The sequence below is a fragment of the Rhinoderma darwinii genome, chromosome 5 (genome assembly GCF_050947455.1).
Source record: "Rhinoderma darwinii isolate aRhiDar2 chromosome 5, aRhiDar2.hap1, whole genome shotgun sequence".
NCBI classification, from domain to species: Eukaryota; Metazoa; Chordata; class Amphibia; order Anura; family Rhinodermatidae; genus Rhinoderma; species Rhinoderma darwinii.
In genome coordinates this window covers 128743128-128768985 of record NC_134691.1, presented here as the reverse complement: position 1 = coordinate 128768985, position 25858 = coordinate 128743128, and the positions used below count along the sequence as shown (strand labels likewise).

At 39.0% G+C, this 25858-nt stretch overlaps 2 protein-coding genes across 5 annotated transcripts in view; one reads left to right on the top strand and one right to left on the bottom strand.

Moving 5' to 3' along the window:
* Positions 1-1686, bottom strand: part of TSHZ1 (teashirt zinc finger homeobox 1) — an 84254-nt gene extending 82568 nt beyond the window's left edge. For 2 of the 4 annotated variants that reach the window (XM_075826497.1, XM_075826501.1), the window contains exon 1: positions 1453-1526. The gene's annotated coding sequence lies outside the window, so the exon portion shown is untranslated. Of the gene's footprint in view, positions 698-1452; positions 1527-1613 lie in introns of those variants that run through there. The other 2 variants (XM_075826500.1, XM_075826498.1) reach the window with 2 other exon arrangements.
* On the top strand, positions 380-24194 carry PTGR3 (prostaglandin reductase 3). Its single transcript, XM_075826502.1, has 2 exons — positions 380-1065; positions 23026-24194. The coding sequence occupies exons 1-2, from the start codon at positions 794-796 to the stop codon at positions 23948-23950; spliced, it is 1197 nt and encodes a 398-aa protein (XP_075682617.1). The 5' UTR covers positions 380-793; the 3' UTR covers positions 23951-24194.
* Positions 24195-25858: the final 1664 nt, after the last annotated feature.

Below are 25858 nucleotides of genomic sequence, written 5' to 3'. Positions count from 1 at the left end.
CAGGGGGCAGACAATTACTCCTGGGCACAGTGTAGAGAATCACCAAAAAAAACGTATCCTCCAAACTTTACTGAGCACTTCAGTAACCCACAGATACTTAACTCCTTCATGACCACTGCTCCCTAGGTGGCATTATGCTAGGAGATGAAAGGCAATGTCCTAATAAACAAATTGCTTGATTCTCCCTCAAACAGAGACTGTGTGAGGCTCCATTGTTGTCATTGTTTCCTACACGCCATGGGTTAATAGGTACACTATCGCTGCTAGTAACCTGCGCTCACGCGATTGTCGTGGCTTTGCGGCATTTGCTCTTCAGTGATTTAGAGGAAATAAACAACTGCCTGTTCAGATTAGTAAAGGAAGTGCGATTAAGGCTGCGTACTAAGGCCAGCTGTAAGTTCCCCGTGTGCATGGTGAGCAGAGGCTGTGCTGCTGCGGAGAGGTAGTGGGAGGCTCGGAGCCTCAGCTCAACTTTCTTCCTGTTTCATTTTAGTGACGGTGCACGGAAAGATCAGCTCCAGGGGATTTGGCTGCTTTTCTATCTGCAGCTTGTTTTGATCTCGACTTTCCTTCCTGAAGGTTTGGGAGAGAAAGGGGTGGGAGGGACGCAGGCAGCAGCAAGGCTGTGTCAGTTTTGCATTGAGAGACCCGCCTAATTATTTGTTTCTATTGCATAGTGCTTCCCCTAGCCTGTGCTGCAGCAGCCTGGGTGTGTAAGCCGGCCTGTGTGTGCTGAGTGAGCGGCAGCAGCAGCAGGACGTGGCCCGGCCTGGTACAAAGTGCAGCAATAGACATGAGCTTGCTGCGTGTCCGAGCAGGGCTGGGGTTGCTGGGTCACGGCTGGCAGTGCAGAAGAACGTGGCAGCCACTGATCTGCACTGCTCGGCCTATTGTGGACATGTCTTACTCCCACCACTTTGTGGATTTTCAAGGTTCCTCTATCCCCAGCTCTATGAAGAAGCTGGTGGTTACTCAGCTGAGCCCAGACTTCAGAAAAGCTGTTACTTTAATGCCCAATGAGCCAGTGCCAGTTCCAGGGGATGGAGAACTCCTCATCAGGAACCGGTAAGCAACTTATTACTGTATTTCACCTATACCAGTGGACATAGTGTGCCAGTGTAAAAATGGCTACTGTCTCATTGCCACTCTGCAGGAGTTAAGCTGGCACGCCCCCATCCGCAGATATATGCACTGGCAGCATCTAGATTCTATCACAAAACTTCCATCACAACTTATTAAAGTTTATATTATGTGATGCAATTCTGCCTTTCCTAAACAGCAGGTTATACTACAACCCCCATCATGGAGACAGTAGTCCATCCTACTGCTCATGTTTACACTGCAGCAGAGCACTTGTGTCCATTCACTATTCTGCAGATCTGTACAGTAGATATACATGCAGTATAAAAGTTCACATACATCCTACACTGGCCAGCGTCACTCTATTCCTACCTGTGATCCCAAAATAAGTAGATGAGCTGCCATCTGGCGACTGTTCATTTAATTTGACCATCCTTCTTTTCAGCACCCTGCCAGGATCCGGCTTGTACAGGCGCATGCTCTGACAGTTCTGGAAAGCTATAAGCTGCCAATTGACAAGGCACTTTTCTTACCTGGCTTGCAGGAGTAGTATATTGAGGGGGAGGAGGGGGAGGTGCAGGTTGGTAGCTCAGGACATATAACGCAACTGGACTGAGAAGGGTGTAAAGCCCCTCCCAGCATCAAGGAGAGTGAGATGTGCTCATCCAGTGAGTGATCCCTCTCAGGGTATTTGTACGTCACTAACCTTTAGGAAGCACTGAATCACCAGGAAGGGAGATCACTCCATGCAGTCCCCAGCCTCATGTCTTCTGTCCCTGTTGTCCCCATCTCTATCACCCTGATCATCGCCATCCTTACTCCTGGGTTCTACACCCTACAGGCAGAAGTGACCAGGGCACAGGACAGAATGGCATTTCAATGTTTTATGTTTGTATTATTAATATGAGTGGAGTTAGTTGTTTTGTTTTTTCAAAGTACTGGACTTTCTTTTGCTTATTTATTAAGCTATGTAATATTAAATATGTATTTTTTTTTCTAATTAAAAAAGTTAAGTCCTTGCTAGCTAGATTTTTGAAATCACACACAATGTTTTTTTTTTATTTATTTTTCCTCTACTCATATAACATGTATGAATTCTGGAAAAGAACACATCTAGTGGTTGTTGTTTTTATCTTCCTGAACATTGAACATATGTATTAGAAAAATAATAAAAATATGATATATGATCATGTCAACAATGAATAGTGAATACGTGTCTCTTATTATTCATTTTCTTTTGTCCACATCAAATGGGAATAACTTCACCCATTCACCATCTGAAACTATGTAATAATTGTATGGGCTCAAAGAGGTCATAGGTTTCAGACCCATAGGAAACCACCCTGCACCCCCCCCCCCCCCCAAATAAAACCCAAAACACCTATAGACTGTCCTCACAATTAACCCTTCGATTTCGGTGTCGACTTTTCACTTCTAGTTGAATTCTCATTTGTGATTTTACAACATATCTCCGCTTATCTACAATTGACATCTTTAAAGGAGCAAAAATTATGTATGAGATGTGTTCTGTGTGTGTGTGTGTGTGTGTGTGTGTGTGTGTGTGTGTGTGTGTGTATATATATTTCATATGTTTATGCAGCCCTCACCCACAAAAAAATGAATGAGGGTGTGGCAAGCTTGACCCCCTTTTCTATATGACTTCGGATCACCCAGTTTTATCGCCATTTTTTGCAATATAGTAAGTCGGCAGCAGCCAAATAGCTACCATAAATGTAAATATCCCAGTGAACCTAAACTAACCTCAGCACCTTTAAAAACAAGAGCATATCACTTGTTTTATTCTTCTTATCGCTTTTCATGTTTCTGGCATTTTAATATTTGTATATTTTTGTTTTTAAATAAATCATAATGCATACTGTGCCTAATAATATTTTTATCGGTATTGCAAATAAATATACATTATTTTTGCTAAAAATTTCAAGTTTTATATTTACCAATTTTTTTTTTTTATAAAAGTAATATTTCAGATGCAGACACATTTTTATATAAATATGCATCCTTGATTATTTCTTTCTCTGTCCTGTCTATTTTTTACCCTTTTCTTAATTTTTTGAATTTACTAGGTATATTTGTACTAAGATCTGTTTTGTCTGAGCTGCTTATTCTATAAGCAAGTAACTACTGGGACACGACGTATATATTCAGTATCACATTGTTGAATGACTGTCTACGGGTGTTTAAACAAATCTACTGCAGATAGATGTTTATATAGACATATATAAGTAATTCTGATTGACAAATAATGCAGTCGGCTCCTTGGCTGTTCACAATATAATTGCCATAAAAACACTTTCATGATAAAAACCAGAGCTTCCGAATAAGTGATCACGCAGTTTAATAACTGTTTCTTATAGGGACTGTTTTTGCTTGAAGATGTGCTAGCAATTTTAATTAAATATGCACATATTGCTATGCACGGATTACTGGTACCAACCAATTTATATATATTTTTTTAAATTGCACCACTTTTAGAAATATTTTCAGCAATTTTAAGAATGTTTACAAATATAAAGTTAATGTTTTCCAAACACATATATTTAACAGACCGAAAAGTTCTCAGATACATTTGAGCTTTATTGCAGCTTACAGTTAAAATTTTCACATTTTAAATATACACAACCAATATTACACAAATGCAGAATACATGAAAGCTTCTATATCTTGGTATTTATTCAGCAGGATAGTGAGTATTAAGAGGAGAAATGAAAAGATATATTGTATTTTTTTAATGTAAAAGTATACCACCGAGAGGTATTCTAATACCTATAGGTCATACATTTAATAAAAAATGACTGCACTAATAGGAATATTCCTCCTATACTTCTGGAGAGGGTTAGCTGGCACCATATAGATTTTATTCTGACTGTAAGGACTGGTTGTATTTATCATTTTATTTCTGCATTGTGTTAGATATGGTGTAACCTCTTTAAACTATAGAGAGAGTTGGGAGTTTGTGACAGTTACTTAGGTTAAAACTAAACCTTCAAATACCTGAGGGCAACCACAAGAACATGACCTGCTGATCGCTACCTGAAGTTATTCCTGTCTGATCTCAATGAGCATCATTTTGCCCATGTTAACACTATGCTTTTGACCCATGAAGGAGAGTAATTTCTTGCATAAAACTTTCATATGATGTAGACAGGTCTTGATCGTTTCTGGCCTCAGTACATCTATTTGTATGTTATATGTAGTAAACCGTCGCCCTCCCTTCCAAATGTACATATATTCGTTTTGATTCAGATCTAGTTTGTTTAGACACGAAGAATAGAACATATTCTGACAGCAATGTATTATGGAGAATTTCTTGTAGAAGTTGTGTTGTGCTGCCCAGATCTAGTAAAAGTGTTTGTTATGTACCTTTAGAATCCTCCCTTTTCTCTATTGCTCTCCTAATTTTATTGCTCACATTTGTGTTTTAGAGATTAGCTTATTGACAAATATTCACTCGGTTCTTTTACGACACACTTTTTTCCTGTTTTAGCTGTGTAAATCCCAGATATTAAATGGATCTTTGTTTTAGTGACCACAAAGTGACCTATCAGTGTTGAGGAAGGTGCAAACAAAAGGTGGGTATACCAGGCTGTGATTTATTATTATTTCCCAGCAATTAACCCCTTTTACAGTTGGAGGTGCCTGCAGCTTGTTTGCTGACACTTCAAACACTGTGCGGGTTAATCTGCTGTGCCCCTACCTCTTCTTCCTCCTCTGGCTCTCACCCCCCCCCCCTCCTTCCTCCTTTTTTTTTTTCAAAGAGGCTGTGTGGAAATGGGAGTGTTCCCTCTGGTCATTCAGTCCCGGGCGTGTCTGGTGTGTGTGTGTGTGTGTGTGTGTGTGTGTGTGTGTATATAGAGTACAAGTCCAGCTTAGAATACTGACAACTGACTATTTTTGCAGAAGACAATCAAGGGTTAATATAATATTTTTTTTAATATATTCACATTATGTAGCATAGTATGTATGTCATGTATATAACTATCTTATGAATGTTTTTTTATGGAACATTGGGACCCTGTGTATTAACCAACTTTTAAAATAAATGCATATATATATATATATATATATATATATATATATATAAATGAAAGAAAGCCTTTGAGTGCAAACATTGAATCAAATATTTATTTTTAGAATAATATTTCTTTCTGTAATGTTGCAAAGTGCCAGTGCTGCTTTTGTCCATTTTCCTTACTATTTGCTTTCCTATGCAATGTTTTTACAATGAATAAAATCCTTTTTAGATGTAGTTTACATAACTGACATTCTAGCAGGATCCAGGGTTTTTTTTTTCTCTCTCACCCATAATTAATTGGTATTTAAATCATTCACACTCTTTATCTAAAACTATATGTAAAGTTTTACTAACCTTGTGACGTGGATTTCAGAACCTGTTGTTTTTTTCTTTACCAACCAATTTCTCGTTGGGTTTAGCGATGCAGTGACATCATGTATAACTAGCAAAAATGTCAATCCTTTTGTATCGGTAAAACATGATGTTGCTTCAAAGTAAAGATGAGACTGATTTATAAAAATAAATCTTCCATTTTCTCTTTTGAAAAGTGGTGGTGTACAATGCAGGGTTTCAATATTTTGCACCGTAGTCTCAAGCGGGTGTACACCATGTTAGTGAATATGGCATACCCTTCATTGCAATTGCTGACTGACCTACCCTGTAGCAGTATGCCAGTTTTGATAAATCTCCTGCATGTTTTCTTTTTTTCTAATCTCCAATGTATGGTTTTTACAACATTATTCATAACAAAAAACACAAGAATTCCCCTCAAAACAGTATTGATGAAATTGATGGTTTTCTAATTAAGGCAGGGTTCACACGAACAAGTGTCAAATCGGCCGTGAAAAACTACAGTTTTTCACAGTTAGGGCATGGCCAGACGTGGCGGAATTGCTCTGGAATTCCGCTGCGGAAATCCGCATTGGACAGTTTCTCCATTGGTTTCCACACCTTTTTAGTTAGGTTCGTGCACTCGTGGTGGAAAACTCTGCTGCGGACCATAGGCTGCGGTGCGGAATTTGGTGTCCACAGCATACACTGGCTGTAGCGGACTTATTGCGGAATTTCTCCATGGACTTCAATGGAGTTTCACAATTCTGCATTGAAATCCGCAGATGTTGTGTGTTGCGTTGCGTATTGGTTTTATAAGCAGGATATTTCTTCGTTCTGGCTGGACCTATGTCTTTCGAGGTCTGTAGCCAGACTGAGATGAAATGTTTTAAAAGACAGCAGGAAGTACTCTTCACCTGAATACGCAACGACTAATCGGCATCAATTTACTGCACATTTTAGGCAAAGCCGCAACCGAATCTGCAACGCAGATTATGTGCGGCATTGATGCGGACAGTGTCGACAGAAATACGCCACATCTGGCCATGGCCTAAATTTGCACTCGTGCAGGACTCCTTTTCACGGATACCTCATAGACTTGGGTCTATTGAGGGATCCGGGAAAACGGGCAAAAATAGGACATATCCTATGTCTTTACAGGCCGTTAACACGGTCCATGAAAAAAAACCGGCTGTGTGAATCGCCCCACAGACGTGTGTTTATTTTAATGCAGCTGTCTGACGGGCGTGAAAAAAAATGTCCGTCACTTGGCCAACTATCTCTGTCATGTGAATAAGCCCTGTGGGGTAGCCTCCTCTTAACCTGTTCGGCCAATCTTTTCCGATTCCTACAATAAAAAGTATTTATGCACTCTAAACCATTAAATTTTTAACATTCCTGGAAGTAGAGTTTATAGGCGGCCAGAACCTAAAATAAAGATTATGTTGGATATCATACCCAAATAATATTATAGAATTCCTTTCGGTGTGGAAGGCCATTTGCTGCATGTTGACAGAAGGTAATTGTCTATGGTTATAAACATTCCAGGGGCCGCTTAAAATCAATTTCCTTCTTCTAATAAAATCGAAATTCTTTTACAGCTATAAATTCTTGAAAATGTGTATTTCAATACAATGTGGTAAATCAATTTATTGGCAAATTATACAGTGATACATTCTCTTCTCCCATATAGACACATGATGCCAGGTTCAAATAGCAAATGTTTTGTTCTGTTTTTGGCATGTTATTTTTATTCTTTTTTTATTTATGTGACATACCATATTTATGGAGTTCTGGAAGTGTATTTTTAATTTAAAAAAAATAGTATTTCTCAAAATAATAGTTGTATTTTAGTGATTTATTTTTTACTCATTGACTCTATTCTATAGGAAAAGTTGTAGGCCAGGTTCACACTATACTATAAAAGTTGCGATCCATGTTTAGAATTTTCAAAAAATAAGTTTACTATGGATAGTGGGAGAGAGTCCGGAGATCAGATGGGAAACCGTACAATGTCAGAAGCCTATCTTGCAAATTTCTGGTGGAAGAGACATGGTCTCTCATACTGGAACTACATTATCAGAACTTGACAGAAGAGGGTAAGAGAGGACCTATATATTTTCTAGTAAAACTATGCACATAGTCTACCCATCCAACAAATATTTTGCCATTCCTCAATGCAATTCCTAGTCTTCTCTTAAGACAACCCTTCATAAGCATTTACTTTAATCTATTAGAAAGTAAAAAGAGATGTTCTAGGAAATATTAAGGAGCTGCAACTCCTGAACACATCACACACTGATAACTAGCTAGTCACAGATATGTGGTGCTCCAGAACTAGTGTTCCATTATGCTACATTAATGTGTTTTTTTATGTTCTAATGTAAATGTCCTGCTTTGTCGTCGTCCTCCTTTTTTGCTCTTTTTCCAGCTCTTTAAAATTTTGGTAGGTCACAAATCATTTGTTCACTTTTTGAAACATGCCATAAGATAATTTTCATAGGGTAGAATTTTAGAATGCTAACATACATTCAGAGATTAGGAATTTATTGGGAGGTCAATCTTGTGCCAAAATCCGGTGAAATTAGGACTGACTATACTTTTTCCCTAAAAATCTAATTCCATCACAAAAACTCAGCTTTGTCACTATAACAAAACTACTTCTCTTCATTCCATCTAAGTTCAAATACGTGTCTTCCGAACTTAGCCCAAGACTGGGAGCCATCTTTCATAACTGCTTTTGCCTTCATAGGTGGAGCCTCCATGCCCATGTCCTCTCCCATGCCCTTATTTTGTATTATTGTCTGTGACTATGACGGTTAGATCATTTGATTGAAAGCTGTACATATTGTGCGCAGTAGGAGGGGGAATAACACTAGAAAACTACTGTGATCGTTTAGCATGGCATGTTGTAACTTACATTGTCAAATATTTTTTTATTTTTTTTATTAAAAGTAGCTAATACTGATGAATATTAAGAGAAAGGGACAACAACACATTATACATGTCTTCACATCAAATATTCGAATCCACAATTCTCTGAAAAGCTGGAATTATGGGAGTAGTTCCAGCAAAGCTTTGTCAACATAATGTGATGTTTATAGATTGTTTTTGCATCTTCTGTTAAGATTTCTTCGCAATCACCGTGTATGTTTAGTGAGTTAGTGACTTGTTAAAACTCTTGCCTGTTCACATCAGCATTGGGTTCCGTTGATGGGTTCCGTCAGACCTTTCCGTCAGGGGAACCCATCAACAGAAAGGCAAACGGAAACAATAGTTTTCCGCCAGCATTACCATTGACGCAATGGCAGCATTACTATTGAAATCAATGGTAATGCCAACGGATAGCTATTGTTTCCGTTTGCCTTTCCGTTGATGGGTTCCCCTGACGTAAAGGTTTGACGGAACCCATCAACAGAACCTAACGCTGATGTGAATACATGCTAAATTATAATAATTATTTGGGCAAATCATGAGTCATATCATTGGGAGATATGGTTTATGAGGGTATTACAGTTCCACCAGGCCAGAAATTGATACTCATTGAATTTGTATAATATATTCTTAGCTCCTTTGGTCCAAAGTGGGTTGCTTGTGCAGAAAATTACAAGATTTATACATGTAAACAGAGAGGCCACAACTAGTCAAATATATGTGCATTATAGTAGTGCACAATCTATGACCTTTGCTCTAAGAAAAATCATGAAACTATAGATATTTTTTTCCTGGTGTCAAGGGTAAAGACTGTGCAATTGGTATCAGGAAGCATTCCCCTCTGCATTACTCCGTTACCATCAATGTCTCAAAGCTACAGCATATCTAAATATTTTTGCTGACCAGTAGTATCTCTTCAAGGTCACTGTCTATCCTGCATCATAAGATAAAATGGACAAAATGGAACATGACAATCACTTTTGCATACTTCAATAGTTTACACGGTCCCTTGACCTCATTCCTGTACAGCAGCGGTGGAGTGACGTATAAAAAGTTCTTAGCATGGACACAACCATATAACCTACAGCAAGATGTCATAACTACAATGACAACGATCCTTGTATGATATTAAAACTATAAATGCACGTACTGATCAGAAGCTGGGCTGCATCTACCTTATTGGTAAAAAAGGAATATGCCAAATATTGTCAGTTAAAATAGGAGAGGGCGTTGGGTAATGGAGTAAACATCTTGAGGGGTAAGGATAGGACATAGGATAGGACGACCATGACTGTCATCTTAAAATATGTAAAAAAAAATAATTCCGACTACTCATCCAGATGACATATCTTCTTGACTGTATTTTCCCTTTAGAAGCATTATTTCCTCCTAGAAGCATGGTGCAATATATGGCACACAATAATAAACCATATGAACTGCAATTTTTTTTAAACAAATTGTAAGCTTTTAGTTGAAGTTCCCTTCATAGAAATTACATAGTTACATAGTTACATAGTTAGTACGGCTGAAAAAAGACACATGTCCATCAAGTTCAACCAAGGGAAAGGAAAAGGGAAGGAAAAATTTCTACACATAGGAGCTAATATTTTTTTGTTCTAGGAAATTATCTAACCCTTTTTTAAAGCCATCTACTGTCCCTGCTGTGACCAGCTCCTGCGGTAGACTATTCCATAGATTCACAGTTCTCACTGTAAAGAAGCCTTGTCGCCTCTGCAGCTTGAACCTTTTTTTCTCCAGACGGAGGGAGTGCCCCCTTGTTTTTTGAGCGGGTTTTACAAGGAACAGGATATCACCATATTTTTTGTATGTGCCATTAATATATTTATATAAGTTAATCATGTCCCCCCTTAGTCGTCTTTTTTCAAGGCTAAATAGGTTTAATTCTTTCAATCTTTCCTCATAACTTAAATTCTCCATGCCCCTTATTAGCTTCGTTGCTCTTCTTTGTATTTTTTCCAACTCCAGGGCATCCTTTCTATGAACTGGAGCCCAGAACTGAACTGCATATTCTAGATGATGCCTCACTAATGCTTTGTAAAGTGGCATTATTACATCCCTGTCCCGCGAGTCCATGCCTCTTTTAATACACGACAATATCCTGCTGGCCTTTGAAGCAGCTGATTGACACTGCATGCTGTTATTGAGTTTATGATTTACAAGTACACCCAGATCCTTCTCAACAAGTGAATCCGCCAGTGTGGCGCCCCCTAGGACATATGATGCATGCAGGTTGTTGGTACCCAGATGCATAACTTTACATTTATCTACATTAAACTTCATTTGCCAAGTGGACGCCCAAACACTTAGTTGGTTTAAATCTGCCTGTAATTCATGAACATCTTCCATAGTCTGAACTATATTACATAGCTTGGTGTCATCTGCAAAAATAGAAATAGTGCTATTAATCCCTTCCTCTATATCATTAATAAATAAGTTGAATAATAGTGGTCCCAGCACTGAACCCTGGGGTACACCACTTATAACCGGTGACCATTCAGAGAAGGAATCATTGACCACAACTCTCTGGATACGGTCCTTGAGCCAATTCTCAATCCAATTACAAACTATATTTTCTAAACCTATAGTCCTTAATTTACCCATTAGGCGTCTATGAGGGACAGTGTCAAATGCCTTTGCAAAGTCCAAAAACACTAAATCCACAGCGGCCCCTCTGTCTAGACTTCTGCTCACCTCTTCATAAAAACAGATTAGGTTAGTTTGACAACTTCTGTCCTTAGTAAAACCGTGCTGGCTGTCACTTATAATGCTATTTATTGTCACATAATCCTGTATATAGTCCCTCAATAGCCCCTCAAACATTTTCCCCACGATGGATGTTAAGCTTACTGGTCTATAATTACCCGGGGAAGACCTAGAGCCCTTTTTGAAAATAGGCACCACATTTGCCCTGCGCCAGTCCCTTGGCACTATACCAGTCACTAGAGATTCTCTGAATATTATGAAAAGGGGGACAGAAATAACTGAACTAAGCTCTTTAAGAATTCTAGGGTGTAACCCATCTGGTCCCGGAGCCTTGTGCACATTTGTTTTATTTAATTTAGCTTGGACCATCTCTACATTCATCCAATTCAGTATATCAGCCGATATATTAACAGCACTGGCACCGGCTACATGAGCTGCTCTTTCTTCTGTTGTATATACAGAGCTAAAGAACCCATTTAGTAACTCTGCCTTCTCTTGATCCCCTGTGATCAACTCCCCATTACCATTATCTAGGGGTCCTACATGTTCAGACCTTGGCTTTTTTGCATTTATATGCTTGAAGAATTTTTTAGGATTTGTTTTACTATCCTTGGCCACCTGCCTTTCATTTTGTATTTTTGCTAATTTTATTACATTTTTACAGATTTTATTAAGCTCTTTATATTTTACAAAGGCTACAGCTGTACCCTCAGATTTGTATTTTTTAAATGCCCTTTTTTTGTCATGTATTGCCCCTTTCACAGAAGGTGTAAGCCATGTGGGGTTTAATTTGAGTCGTTTATACTTATTACCTGTAGGAATAAATTTTGCACTATAATAACTCAAAGTAGATTTGAAAATCTCCCATTTATCATTTGTTCCATTATTTGACATTAGTTCTTCCCAGTCTATATCCTGAATTGCAGCCCTCATCCTGGGGAAATTGGCTTTCTTAAAATTAAATGTTTTTGCCCTCCCAGCCTGCGTTTGTTTTTTACAGTATAGGTAAAATGTAACTATATTGTGATCACTGTTACCGAGGTTTTCACGAACATTGACATTCCCAACAAGATCTGCATTATTAGAAATGACCAGATCCAACAGAGCTTCACCTCTAGTCGGGTCTTCCACAAACTGGCCCATAAAATTTTCCTGCAACAGGTTGAGGAAATGTCTCCCCTTTGCAGTTGAAGCCGAACCATGACACCAATTAATATCCCGGAAATTAAAATCTCCCATTATCACTACAGTACCCGCCTGTGCAGCCCGCTCCATCTGTTTATATAGCTGAACTTCCATCTCCTCAGTTATATTGGGGGGTCTATAGATTACACCAAAAGTAATTTTTTCAGTGTTTACCTCCCTTTCTAGTTCCACCCACAAGGTTTCAACCTCCTCACAGTCTTCACCCACTATTGTCTCTTTCACACTCGCCTTCATATCACTTCTCACATACAGACATACACCACCACCTTTCCTATTTGTCCTGTCTTTACGAAAAAGTGTAAAACCCTGTAGATTTACAGCCCAGTCATGTGAAGAGTCCAGCCATGTTTCAGCAACACCAACTATATCTATATTTTCTTCCAGTATCAAGGCCTCCAGCTCCCCCATTTTGCTTGCTAGACTTCTGGCATTTGTGAACATACACTTTAACTTGCCTGTCAGTTTTTCACTTTTATTATCAGAAATGTGATTTGACATTAATCGGTCCTTTTTATTTACACTGATGTTTTGTAACGAAAGGATCTCCTTATCTTGTTGTCTAGTCCTCTCCCCACATTCTGTTTCTCCCCCCACCAATATAGTCTGACCCCTCTCTAACCTGGCTACCCCTTTTTTTTTCTACATTGACCTCCCTCCTCAGCCCTAGTTTAAATACTCCGCCACCCCAGCTAGAATTCTCTCCCCCAGCACAGCAGACCCCCTTCCATTTAGGTGCAAATCATCTGCAGAATACAGTTTGTACCCCAATGAAAAGTCAGCCCAGTGCTCTAGGAACCCAAATCCTTCTCCTCTACACCAAGACTTCAGCCATGCATTTAACTCCCTAAGCTCCCGCTGTCTTTCCTGTGATGCGCATGGCACAGGCAGTATTCCTGAGAATACAACCTTGGAGGTCCTTCCCTTCAGCTTGTAGCCTAGTTCTTTAAAATTATTCTTAAGGCTCCTCCACCTACCATTTATTCTGTCGTTGGTACCGACATGGACCACGACAACTGGATCATCACCAGCCCCTCCCAGCAATTTGTCCACCCGTTCCACCACATGCCGAACCCTGGCACCAGGGAAACAGCAAACCATTCGGTTGAGGTGGTCTTGGCGACAAATAATTCTATCCGTCTTCCTGATTATAGAATCCCCTACGACTATCAATTGTCTTGGCTTACCTGCATTACCATCCCGCCGACTACTAGCTGGGCTGTTCTCCCGGCTGTTAGGGAGATCAGTATCCACTAGGGCTGCCATTTCTGAGACTGACACCCTCGCATCATCACCCAACTTGGCAATTTTGCCTGGAATGTCAGAAACCGGATCGGCCTTCCTTGTCTTTGACCCCTTTCTACTGCCCCTAACTACATTAACCCAGCTACTTACCTGATCCTGCTCACCCATGTCTTCACCCTCCAGTTGTAACCCACTAACTGCATGCTCTGTGAGCAGCAAGCTCCGTTCAAAATTGTCTATCCTCCTCAGTGTTGCATTCTGCTCCTCCAGATCTCTAATACGAGCTTCCAGGTGAACAATATGCTCACATCTGCCACAGAGATATTCACCCTGGAACTCCGGCTCCAGTCGTGCATACATATGGCAAACTGTGCACTGAAGAAAACCTCCAATCTTGCTGTCCATTATCCCAGTTACAAAAAAAACAAACAGCGAACAGGTGTTAATCAAAAAGATAAAGAAGTAGAAGAGTACTTACTGGGACTTTAACTCCTCTTTTGAACTCTGGTTTTTGGAACTCCACTTAATATACAAACCACTTGCTATTCAAGCCACAGAGCAGGCTCTACAGAGTAGTGAGGCCTGATTTATACCACCTGGTAGCAGCTAAGCCCTCCCCCTTACTCAGCTACTCAGGAAACTGCAAAGGAAAAATAGTTACAAATTATGTCACTTTTGCAAACTTTGTAGCAAGCAATCAATACATATATCACATACAATGGCCCCCCACTTTGTCACACACAACACAGTAAATCAATCCGGTTTTTGGATTACCAAAGCATTATATATGCGATCGGCACATCGCATAGTGAAGTCCCCTGGTGGGACTAAAAAAAAAAAAGTAAAACCGTTAAATAAAGTTTGTGAAAAAAAAAATAAAAAAAAATTACAGTCAAAGTCAAATGAAACTACTGTTTTGCCCCAAAAAGTGGTTTTATTTAATAAAACGGTCAAAACAAATCACACATACACATATATGGTATCCCCGCGATCGTAACAACTTGACCAATAAAATGAACACATTAATTAAACCGCCGGATGAACGGCGTCCAAAGAAAACGCAAAAAACAACGGCAAAATTCTCTCTCTTCTCCCATTTCCCCCATAAAAAATAAAATAAAAGTTCATCTATAAGTCCTATGTACCCCAAAATAGTACTAATGAAAACTACACATTGTCCCGCAAAAATCAAGCCCACGTACGGCCACATCGACGGAAAAATAAAAAAATGACGGCTCTTGGAACGCGGCGATGCAAAAACAAGTAATTTTTTTCTAAAAGGCTTTTTATTGTGCAAACGTAGAAAAAACATATAAAACCTTTACATATTTGGTATCCCTGTAATCGTGCCGACCCATAGAATAAAGTTAACATGTTATTTACGCTGCATAGTAAACGGCGTAAATTTATAACGTGAAAATTAATGCTGGAATAGCTGCTTATTTTCAATTCTCTCCTAAAATAAAGTTAATAAAAGTTAATCAATATGTTATAAGCATCTAAAAATGGTACAATTACAAAATACAACTCGTCCCGGAAAACACAAGCCCTTATACGGCTATGTCGACGGAATAAAAAAAGAGTTACGACTCTTGGAATGCGACCGTGGAAAAACAAAAAATAATCCTTGGTCATTAACGTGCAAAATGGCCCGGTCATTAAGGGGTTAATATACAAACCACTTGCAATTCAAGCCACAGAGCAGGCTCTACAGAGTAGTGAGGCCTGATTTATACCACCTGGTAGCAGCTAAGCCCTCCCCCTTACTCAGCTACTCAGGAAACTGCAAAGGAAAAATAGTTACAAATTATGTCACTTTTGCAAACTTTGTAGCAAGCAAGCAATCAATACATATATCACATACAATGGCCCCCCACTTTGTCACACACAACACAGTAAATCAATCCGGTTTTTGGAACTCCACTTAATATACAAACCACTTGCTATTCAAGCCATGTTTACATGTAGGTTACAAAAAATAAAAATGTGTATGTTTTTAGTCTTAGAAGGTACTGGTTCTCCTTGTGGAGATCCAGCTGGTTTATGGAGTCTTAGGGTATGTTCACACGGCCTATTTACGGACGTAATTCAGGCGTTTTTGCCCCGAATTACGTCTGAAAATAGCGCCTCAATAGCGCTGACAAACATCTGCCCATTGAAAGCAATGGGCAGACGTTTGTCTGTTCACACGAGGCGTATATTTACGCGCCGCTGTCAAATGACGGCGCGTAAATAGACGCCCGCGTAGAAGAAGTGACCTGTCACTTCTTTGGCCGTAATTGGAGCCGCTATTCATTGACTCCAATGAATAGCAGCGCTAATTACGGCCGTATTTGACGCGGCGTTCAAGCGCCTGCACATGCCGGTACGGCTGAATTTACGGGGATGTTTTCAGGCTGAAACATCCCCGTAATTTCAGCCGTTACGGACCCCCGCCGTGTGAACATACCCTTACAGGCAATGCTCCCTGGGAAAAAAAAGGAAGAAAATTGTCGCTCTAGTGCTACCTATAGGCTGTCTACAGGTGTCATTGGTTTAACTGATATTCCTAGTCATGTATGTTGAGGCTTTTTAATAGGTCATCCATTGACTTACAGGGTAGTTACCTATATTTAGGTTTATTTTTATATATATATATATATATATATATATATATATAGTGTGCATATGCAGTGGATATAGAAAGTCTGCACACCCGTTAAAATGGCAGGTTTCTGTCTTGCTACAAAATCAATGTGTACAATTGTGTTGAAAAACAAACTGAAATCTTTTCGGGTGGAAAAAATAAAGAACAAAAATAATGTGGTTGCATAAATATGCCCACCTTTAAACTAATACTTTGTTAAATTACCCTTTGACTTTGACAGCATTGTCTTTTTGGGTAGAAGTCTATCAGCATGGCACATCTTGACTTGGCAATTGTTGCCCACTCTAATTTGCAAAAGTGCTCCAAATCTGTCAGATTGCGAGGGCATCTCCTGTGTACAGCCCTCTTCAGGTCACCCCACAGATTTACAATGGGATTCAGGTATGGGCTCTGGCTGGGCCATTCCAAAACTTTGATCCTCTGGTGAAGCCATTCTTTTGTTGATTTGGAGGTATGCTTTCGGTCGTTATCGTGCTGAAAGGTGAAATTCCTCTTCATCTTCAGATTTTTAGCAGAGGCCTACAGGCTTTGTGCCAATATTGACTGATATTTGGAACTGTTCATAATTCCCTCCACTTTGACTAAAGCCCAGTTCCAGTTGCAGAAAAACAGCCTAAAGCATAATGCTGCCTCCACCATGCTCCACTGTGGGTATGGTGTACTTTTGGTGATGTGCAGTGTTGGCTTTGCGCCAAACATACCTTTTGGAATTATGGCCAAAAAGTTCAAAATTGGTCTCATCAGACTATAATACGTTTTCCCACATGCTTTTGGCAGATGTAGGTGTGTGTTTTTGCAAAACATAGCCGTGCTCGGATGTTTTTCTTTGTTAAGAAAGGCTTCCATCTTGCCACCCTACCCCACAGGCCAGACATATGAAGAATATAGGAGATTGTTGTAACATGCACTACACAGCCAGCACCTGCCAGCAAGACCTGAAGCTCCTTTAATGTTGCTGTAGGCCTCTTGGTAGCCTCCCGGATCAATTTTCATCTTGTCTTTTCACCAAGTTTTGAGGGATGTCTAGTTCTTGGTAATGTCACTGTTGTGCCAAATGTAATCCACTTCTTGATGACCGTCTTCACTGTGTTCCATGGTATATCTAGTGCCTTGGAAATTCTTTGGGACCCTTCTCCTGACTGATACCTTTCAACAATCAGATCCCTTTGATGTCACGTGAAACTACGAAAATGTCAGGAAAATCCTAATAGAACAGCTGAACTTTACACTTCACACTTATGCAAACACATTATTGTAGTTGTTGTTTATATTTTTCCCCTCTAAATGATTTCCATGTATTTTTCAATGGATTTGTAGACTTTTTATATCCAGTGTGTGTGTGTGTGTGTGTGTGTGTGTGTGTGTGTGTGTGTGTGTATAAATACATATTATGTGCGTGTATATATATACAGTGAAGGAAATAAGTATTTGATCCCTTGCTGATTTTGTAAGTTTGCCCACTGTCAAAGACATGAACAGTCTAGAATTTTTAGGCTAGGTTAATTTTACCAGTGAGAGATAGATTATATATAAAAAAAAAACAGAAAATCACATTGTCAAAATTATATATATTTATTTGCATTGTGCACAGAGAAATAAGTATTTGATCCCTTTGGCAAACAAGACTTAATACTTGGTGGCAAAACCCTTGTTGGCAAGCACAGAAGTCAGACGTTTTTTGGAGCTGATGATGAGGTTCGCACACATGTTAGATGGAATTTTGGCCCACTCCTCTTTGCAGATCATCTGTAAATCATTAAGATTTCGAGGCTGACGCTTGGCAACTCGGATCTTCAGCTCCCTCCATAAGTTTTCGATGGGATTAAGGTCTGGAGACTGGCTAGGCCACTCCATGACCTTAATGTGCTTCTTTTTGAGCCACTCCTTTGTTGCCTTGGCTGTATGTTTCGGGTCATTGTCGTGCTGGAAGACCCAGCCACGAGCCATTTTTAATGTCCTGGTGGAGGGAAGGAGGTTGTCACTCAGGATTTGACAGTACATGGCTCCATGCATTCTCCCATTGATGCGGTGAAGTAGTCCTGTGCCCTTAGCAGAGAAACACCCCCAAAACATAATGTTTCCACCTCCATGCTTGACAGTGGGGACGTGGTTCTTTGGGTCATAGGCAGCATTTCTCTTCCTCCAAACACGGCGAGTAAAGTTAACGCCAAAGAGCTCAATTTTAGTCTCATCTGACCACTGCACCTTCTCCCAATCACTCTCAGAATCATCCAGATTTTCATTTGCAAACTTCAGACGGGCCTATACATGTGCCTTCTTAAGCAGGGGGACCTTGCGGGCACTGCAGGATTTTAATCCATTACAGCGTAATGTGTTACCAATGGTTTTCTTGGTGACTGTGGTCGCAGCTGCCTTGAGATCATTAACAAGTTCCCCCCGTGTAGTTTTCGGCTGAGCTCTCCCCTTCCTCAGGATCAAGGATACCCCACGAGGTGAGATTTTGCATGGAGCCCCAGATCGATGTCGATTGACAGTCATTTTGTATGTCTTCCATTTTCTTACTATTGCACCAACAGTTGTCTCCTTCTCACCCAGCGTCTTACTTATGGTTTTGTAGCCCATTCCAGCCTTGTGCAGGTCTATGATCTTGTCCCTGACATCCTTAGAAAGCTCTTTGGTCTTTCCCATGTTGTAGAGGTTAGAGTCAGACTGATTTATTGAGTCTGTGGACAGGAGTCTTTTATACAGGTGACCATTTAAGACAGCTGTCTTTAATGCAGGCACCAAGTTGATTTGGAGCGTGTAACTGGTCTGGAGGAGGCTGAACTCCTAATGGTTGGTAGGGGATCAAATACTTATTTCTCTGTGCACAATACAAATAAATATAATTTTGACTATGTGATTTTCTGTTGTTTTTTTAATATAATCTATCTCTATCTCTCACTGGTAAAATTAACCTAGCCTAAAAATTCTAGACTGTTCATGTCTTTGACAGTGGGCAAACTTACAAAATCAGCAAGGGATCAAATACTTATTTCCTTCACTGTATTTGTGTATGTACATACACACACATGCATATATAGTAGCCGCACAGTTTTATTTATATATATATATATATATATGACTGTGCGGCTACTTTTTGTTTTTTCCCATATTTAACACTAGAGGGAGAGTTTTCTTCTGGAGGAGAGTTAATTTATGTATGTATTACTATAATGCACAGGGGTTTCTCTTTAAGATTAGAACATTGAACTTAGAATGAAATTTGCAGTTATTAGAAGTTCTCGGGTGGTGAATTATATCCCTTGTTTTTAGTTTGAAAAAACAATACAAATCCTAGAGCACTGGGCTGACTTTTCATTGGGGTACAAACTGTATTCTGCAGATGATTTGCACCTAAATGGAAGGGGGACGCTGTGCTGGGGGAGAGAATTCTAGCTGGGGTGGCGGAGTGTTTAAACTAGGGCTGAGGAGGGAGGCCAATGTAGAAAATAAAGGGGTAGTTAGGTTAGAGAGGGGTCAGACTATATTGGTGGGGGGAGAAACCGACGGTGGGGAGAGGACTAGGCAACAAGATAAGGAGATCCTTTTGTTACAAAACCGCAGTGAAAATAAAAAGGCCCAAATGTCAAATAATCACATTTCTGATACTGAAAGTGAAACATTTAAAGGCAAGTTAAAGTGTATGTTCACAAATGCCAGAAGTCTAGCAAGCAAAATGGGGGAGCTGGAGGCCTTGATACTGGAAGAAGATATAGATATAGTTGGTGTTGCTGAGACATGGCTGGACTCTTCACATGGTTGGGCTGTAAATCTACAGGGTTTTACACTGTTTCGGAAAGACAGGGCAAGTAGGAAATGCGGTGGTGTATGTCTGTATGTATGTGAGAAGCGATATGAAGGTGAGTGTGAATGAGACATTAGAGGGTGAAGATTGTGAGGAGGTTGAAACCTTGTGGGTGGAATTACAAAGGGAGGTAAACACTGAAAAAATTACTTTTGGTGTAATTTATAGACCCCCACCCCCCCCCCCCCCCAATATAACTGAAGAGATAGAAGGTCAAATATATAAACAGATGGAGCTGGCTGCACAGGCGGGTACTGTTGTGATAATGGGAGATTTTAATTACCGGGATGGTAATTGGTGTCATGGTTCGGCTTCAACTGCAAAGGGGAGACATTTCCTCAACCTGTTGCAGGAAAATTTTATGGGCCAGTTTGTGGAAGACCCGACTAGAGGTGAAGCTCTGTTGGATCTGGTCATTTCTAATAATGCAGAGCTTGTTGGGAATGTCAATGTTCGTGAAAACCTTGGTAACAGTGATCATAATATAGTTATATTTTACCTATACTGTAAAAAACAAACACAGGCAGGGAGGGCAAAAACACTTAATTTTAAGAAGGCCAATTTCCCCAGGATGAGGGCTGCAATTCAGGATATAGACTGGAAAGAAATAATGTTAAATAATGGGACAAATGATAAATGGGAGATTTTCAAATCTACTTTGGGTAATTATAGTGCAAAACTTATTCCTACAGGTAACAAGTATAAACGACTAAAATTAAACCCCACATGGCTTACACCTTCTGTAAAAAGGGCAATACATGACAAAAAAAGGGCATTTAAAAAATAAAAATCTGAGGGTACAGCTGTAGCCTTTGTAAAATATAAAGAGCTTAATAAAATCTGTAAATAGATAATAAAATCAGCAAAAATACAAAATGAAAAGCAGGTGGCCAAGGATAGTAAAACAAATCCTAAAAAATTCTTCAAGCATATAAATGCAAAAAAGCCAAGGTCTGAACTTGTAGGACCCTTAGATAGTGGTAATGGAGAGTTGGTTACAGGGGATCAAGAGAAGGCAGAGTTACTAAATGTGTTTTTCCGCTCTGTATATACAACAGAAGAAGGAGCAGCTGATGTAGCCGCTGCCAGTGCTGTTAATATATCAGTTGATATACTGAATTGGATGTATGTAGATATGGTGCAAGCTAAATTAAATAAAATAAATGTACACAAGGCCCCGGGACCAGATGGGTTACACCCTAGAGTTCTTAAGGAGCTTAGTTCAGTTATTTCTGTCCCCCTCTTCATAATTTTTTGAGAGTCTCTCATGACTGGTATAGTGCCAAGGGACTGGCGCAGGGCAAATGTGGTGCCTATTTTCAAAAAGGGCTCTAGGTCTTCGCCGGGTGGTAATAGACCAGTAAGGTTAACATCAATTGTGGGGAAAATGTTTGAGGGGCTATTGAGGGACTATATACAGAATTATGTGACAATAAATAGTATTAATTGACAGCCAGCATGGTTTTACAAAGGACAGAAGCTGTCAAACCAACCTGATTTTGTTTTTATGAAGAGGTAAGCAGAAGCCTAGACAGAGGGGCCACTGTGGATATAGTGTTTTTGGACTTTGCAAAGGCAATTGACACTGTCCCTCATAGACATCTAATGGGTAAATTAAGGACTATAGGTTTAGAAAGTATAGTTTGTAATTGGATTGAGAATTGGCTCAAGGACCGTATCCAGAGAGTTGTGGTCAATGATTCCTACTCTGAATGGTCCCCAGTTATAAGTGGTGTACCCCAGGGTTCAGTGCTGGGACCACTATTATTCAACTTATTTATTAATGATATAGAGGATGGGATTAATAGCACTATTTCTATTTTTGCAGATGACACCAAGCTATGCAATATAGTTCAGACTATGGAAGATGTTTGTGAATTGCAGGCAGATTTAAACAAACTAAGTGTTTGGGCGTCCACTTGGCAAATGAAGTTTAATGTAGATAAATGTAAAGTTATGCACCTGGGTACGAACAACCTGCATGCATCATATGTCCTAGGGGGAGCTACACTGGGGGAGTGACTTGTTGAGAAGGGTCTGGATGTACTTGTAAATCATAAACTAAATAACAGCATGCAGTGTCAATCAGCTGCTTCAAAGGTCAGCAAAATATTATCGTGTATCAAAAGAGGCATGGACTCGCGGGACAGGGATGTAATATTACCACTTTACAAAGCATTAGTGAGGCCTCATCTAGAATATGCAGTCCAGTTCATAGAAAGGATGCCCTGGAGTTGGAAAAAATACAAAGAAGAGCAACGAAGCTAATAAGGGGCATGGAGAAACTAAGTTATGAGGAAAGATTAAAAGAACTAAACCTATTTAGCCTTGAGAAAAGACGACTAAGGGGGGACATTATTAACTTATATAAATATATGAATGGCACATACAAAAAATATGGTGAAATCCTGTTCCATGTAAAACCCCCTCAAAAAACAAGGGGGCACTCCCTCCGTCTGGAAAAAGAAAGTTTCAACCTGCAGAGGCGACAAGCCTTTACTGTGAGAACGGTGAATTTATGGAATAGCCTACCGCAGGAGCTGGTCACAGCAGGGACAGTAGATGGCTTTAAAAAAGGCTTAGATAATTTCCTAGAACAAAAAAATATTAGTTCCTATGTGTAGAAATTTTTTACTTCCCCTTTCCCATCCCACTTCCCCTTTCCCATACCTTGGTTGAACTTGATGGACATGTGTCTTTTTTCAACCGTACAAACTATGTAACTAAATACAACTGCTCGGTACTGCAGGCCATTGTAAGTGAATAAAGCTATTTTAATGGTTTACACACTTTTAGTAGCAATTGAAGATCTATGAATGATCTTCCAGAATTCTGTTAAGTGTTGCAAAATTAGAAAAATAATTGTGAAGACATTATTTTATATGCAGATATTTTTTTTAATTGTTTTTATTACATTTTTTTACTTCTAGCATATATAATGCATAACCGCAATGAAATTATACAATAGTGTATTGAAGATCTCTACCAACAGTTTAACACTTATTTTTTCTTTGTCTCCAGATACGTCGGTATCAATGCCTCGGACATAAACTTTTCATCTGGCCGATATGATGCATCTGTAAAGCCACCCTTTGATATTGGATTTGAAGGAATTGGTGAAGTAGTAGCCCTAGGGCTCAGTGCTAGCAAAACTTTCACAGTTGGTCAACCTGTAGCCTATGTTAAAAGTGGTTCTTTTGCCGAATATACAACTGTACCAGCTGACATCGCTGTTCCTGTGCCTTTAGTAAAACCAGAGCTTTTGACTTTGCTTATCAGTGGCACAACCGCTTACATCAGTCTGAAAGAGTTTGGGTACTTGTCCGAAGGGAAGAAGGTTATGGTGACTGCTGCTGCTGGTGGAACAGGACAATTTGCTGTTCAACTTGCAAAAAATGCCAAATGCTATGTTATTGGGACATGTTCTTCTGAAGAGAAGGCCAGATTCCTAAAAACAATTGGCTGTGATCTTCCAATCAATTACAAATCTGAAAATGTGTCTTCCGTCATAAAGAACAAAATTCCAAAGGGAGTAGATGTTGTGTATGAGTCCATTGGAGGGGAAATGTTTGACATGTCAGTCAACTGTTTAGCAACAAAGGGTCACCTTATCATTATTGGTTTTATTTCTGGCTATCAGACATCTAGTGGCATGTTGCCTGTTAATGCGGGTGCTTTACCTGCAGTATTACTACGCAAATCTGCCAGTGTTCATGGCTTTTTCTTGACCCAATATTTGTCTGAATACAAGGAAGCTTTAATGGCTTTGGTAAAAATGTACCAAAGTGGGAAACTGGTGTGTGAGGTGGACTATGGGGAACAATCACCAGAAGGCAAGTTTACTGGTTTGGAGTCTGTATTCCGAGCTGTAGATTATTTGTACACTGGGAGAAACATTGGGAAAATTGTAGTAGAATTACCTCACCTTGTCAACAGCAAGCTGTAAAAACAGAACAATGATATAAATCACATTGAAAATGGTACTTTCCACCGGGAAATGTCTAAAATGTGTTGTCGTTAATGGACACTATATTAAAAAAAAGTATCTAGGTGTTTGTAAAATGTTTTAACTTAATAAAAAATAGCTCATTGAGTTTTAAAAAACACATTGGCGTGGTACCAATTAACTTTACCAGTACGTCAAATGAATAATCAAAAATAACAAAAATTGTTTACTTCATCATTATTGTACATGATTTTTTTTTGTCTGTAAAGAATTTTTTTTTTTTTTTGCTTTATAATGAAATAAATAAAAATGTAAAAAGTTTAAATACATAAACTTGTATTTTTAGAAACATTTTTACATCCTTGAAATTGTAAAATAAAGCCTTGTGAAATAGTTTTGGTGGATTTTTTAAATTTTATTATAAAATCATACTAGACTCGTATACATAGTTTTGGATCTTTTTCCGTATTTTCACCCAGCTATAGAACTTTTAACCTAATCTAAATGTATAGAGGAATGGGTTTAAGAACATTATTTGTGTCTGTAAACCACAGGATTTTACTACTCTTTTGCAAAAAGGACTTAAAGGATACAAAATCAATTTCTGCTGTGTACTGCTTATACTTTGTTTCAGTTGCGTAACTTAACAAGCTGATAATTTTCTGACATCAAACAATTGCCAAATTACTAGGAAAGAATCCGACAAACTTAAGTCCAATTGCAGAATTTTAACTCTTTGTAGATTTCAAAAAGATTCCCGTATGCTTTAGATTTAGCTGGCTTGTTAATATTTTGATAACTTTTTGACCTGTGCTTTATGTACTAGTATTACAATGCTGGCTAAATATCATATCGTAATTCTGAAGCCACCAGTCTGCATTTGATCTATTCTGCACCATTTGCTTACTGCAGTCGGCAATGCTCTGTACACCGGTATAATTTTAGAATTGTGTTTGCCCTTTGTGGCAATAAACGGTTGCAGCTTTCACTTTTTTTTTCCCTTTGAATCAAAATCACATGTCTAAATTTTGCTTTTTTTTTCCCCCTTCAGCCAGCCAAGACCCAGATATTCTTCACATTTAATTGTTCTGCTGGAATGTCGTAATGCCTTTTCAAATTAAGGTAGATCCCCACCAGGATATTTTTTAAAGGGAAGCCTGGCCAAGTATAACAGTCCTGTCATGTGCAAGTATTATAATTATAGTTTCAGAAGTTCTCTTTTCTCTTCGTCTTAATGACATTTAATGAGTGTATTCTTGATATATTTTTTTTCTTCACTTCAATACAGAGCCGCAAAACTGTTCTGCCATTGAGTGCTGATAGTATCTATTTTACAAGATTTACTCATTTTCAAGATTCCTAATGTAGTAGCTAGCATGCATGCACAACAATACAATTTATATGGTAAATGAAACCAAATAATGACTTTACTGAATGTTATGGCTCAGCTGAAGGAAAATGTCACAGTAAATAGCTGCCAAATTATGGATCATGCCAAAGTGTCACAACTGCACTAAAGACAAATGGCAAGGAAGGTTATTGCCATCGTGACACTTCTGAATTATGAAACTGAGGACTATCCTCTTGTTAAGCATTTTATGCCCTCATTACAGTAAAGGGTTGTTTGGAGGATAGTTGAAATAACCACTTTAAAGAATACAGGCATTCAGTTTTGCGCTTGGTATATGCATATAAATGCAATTGAATGCAGACCTATTTGTGCTTTATGTAGGCATATAATACAGGGTTTGCATAGAAATTGGTATGGAAAGTCTAGTGCATAAATGATGTTTAGAATACCAAGCATAACAAAGATAGCAAACCATATTGGACATGTATGAGAATTTGGTTGCTGCTATTAAGTGCAACCTTGAGGTGCTTAATTCTAAACTGCATTACATAATAGGG

What these genes read in the sequence shown, in the direction of transcription:
- PTGR3 (XM_075826502.1), top strand. Translation starts at nt 794, where the DNA reads ATGAGCTTGCTGCGTGTCCGAGCAGGGCTGGGGTTGCTGGGTCACGGC. An exon ending in GAACTCCTCATCAGGAACCG is followed by an intron (nt 1,066 to 23,025) that starts GTAAGCAACTTA and finishes CTTTGTCTCCAG; the next exon opens with ATACGTCGGTATCAATGCCT.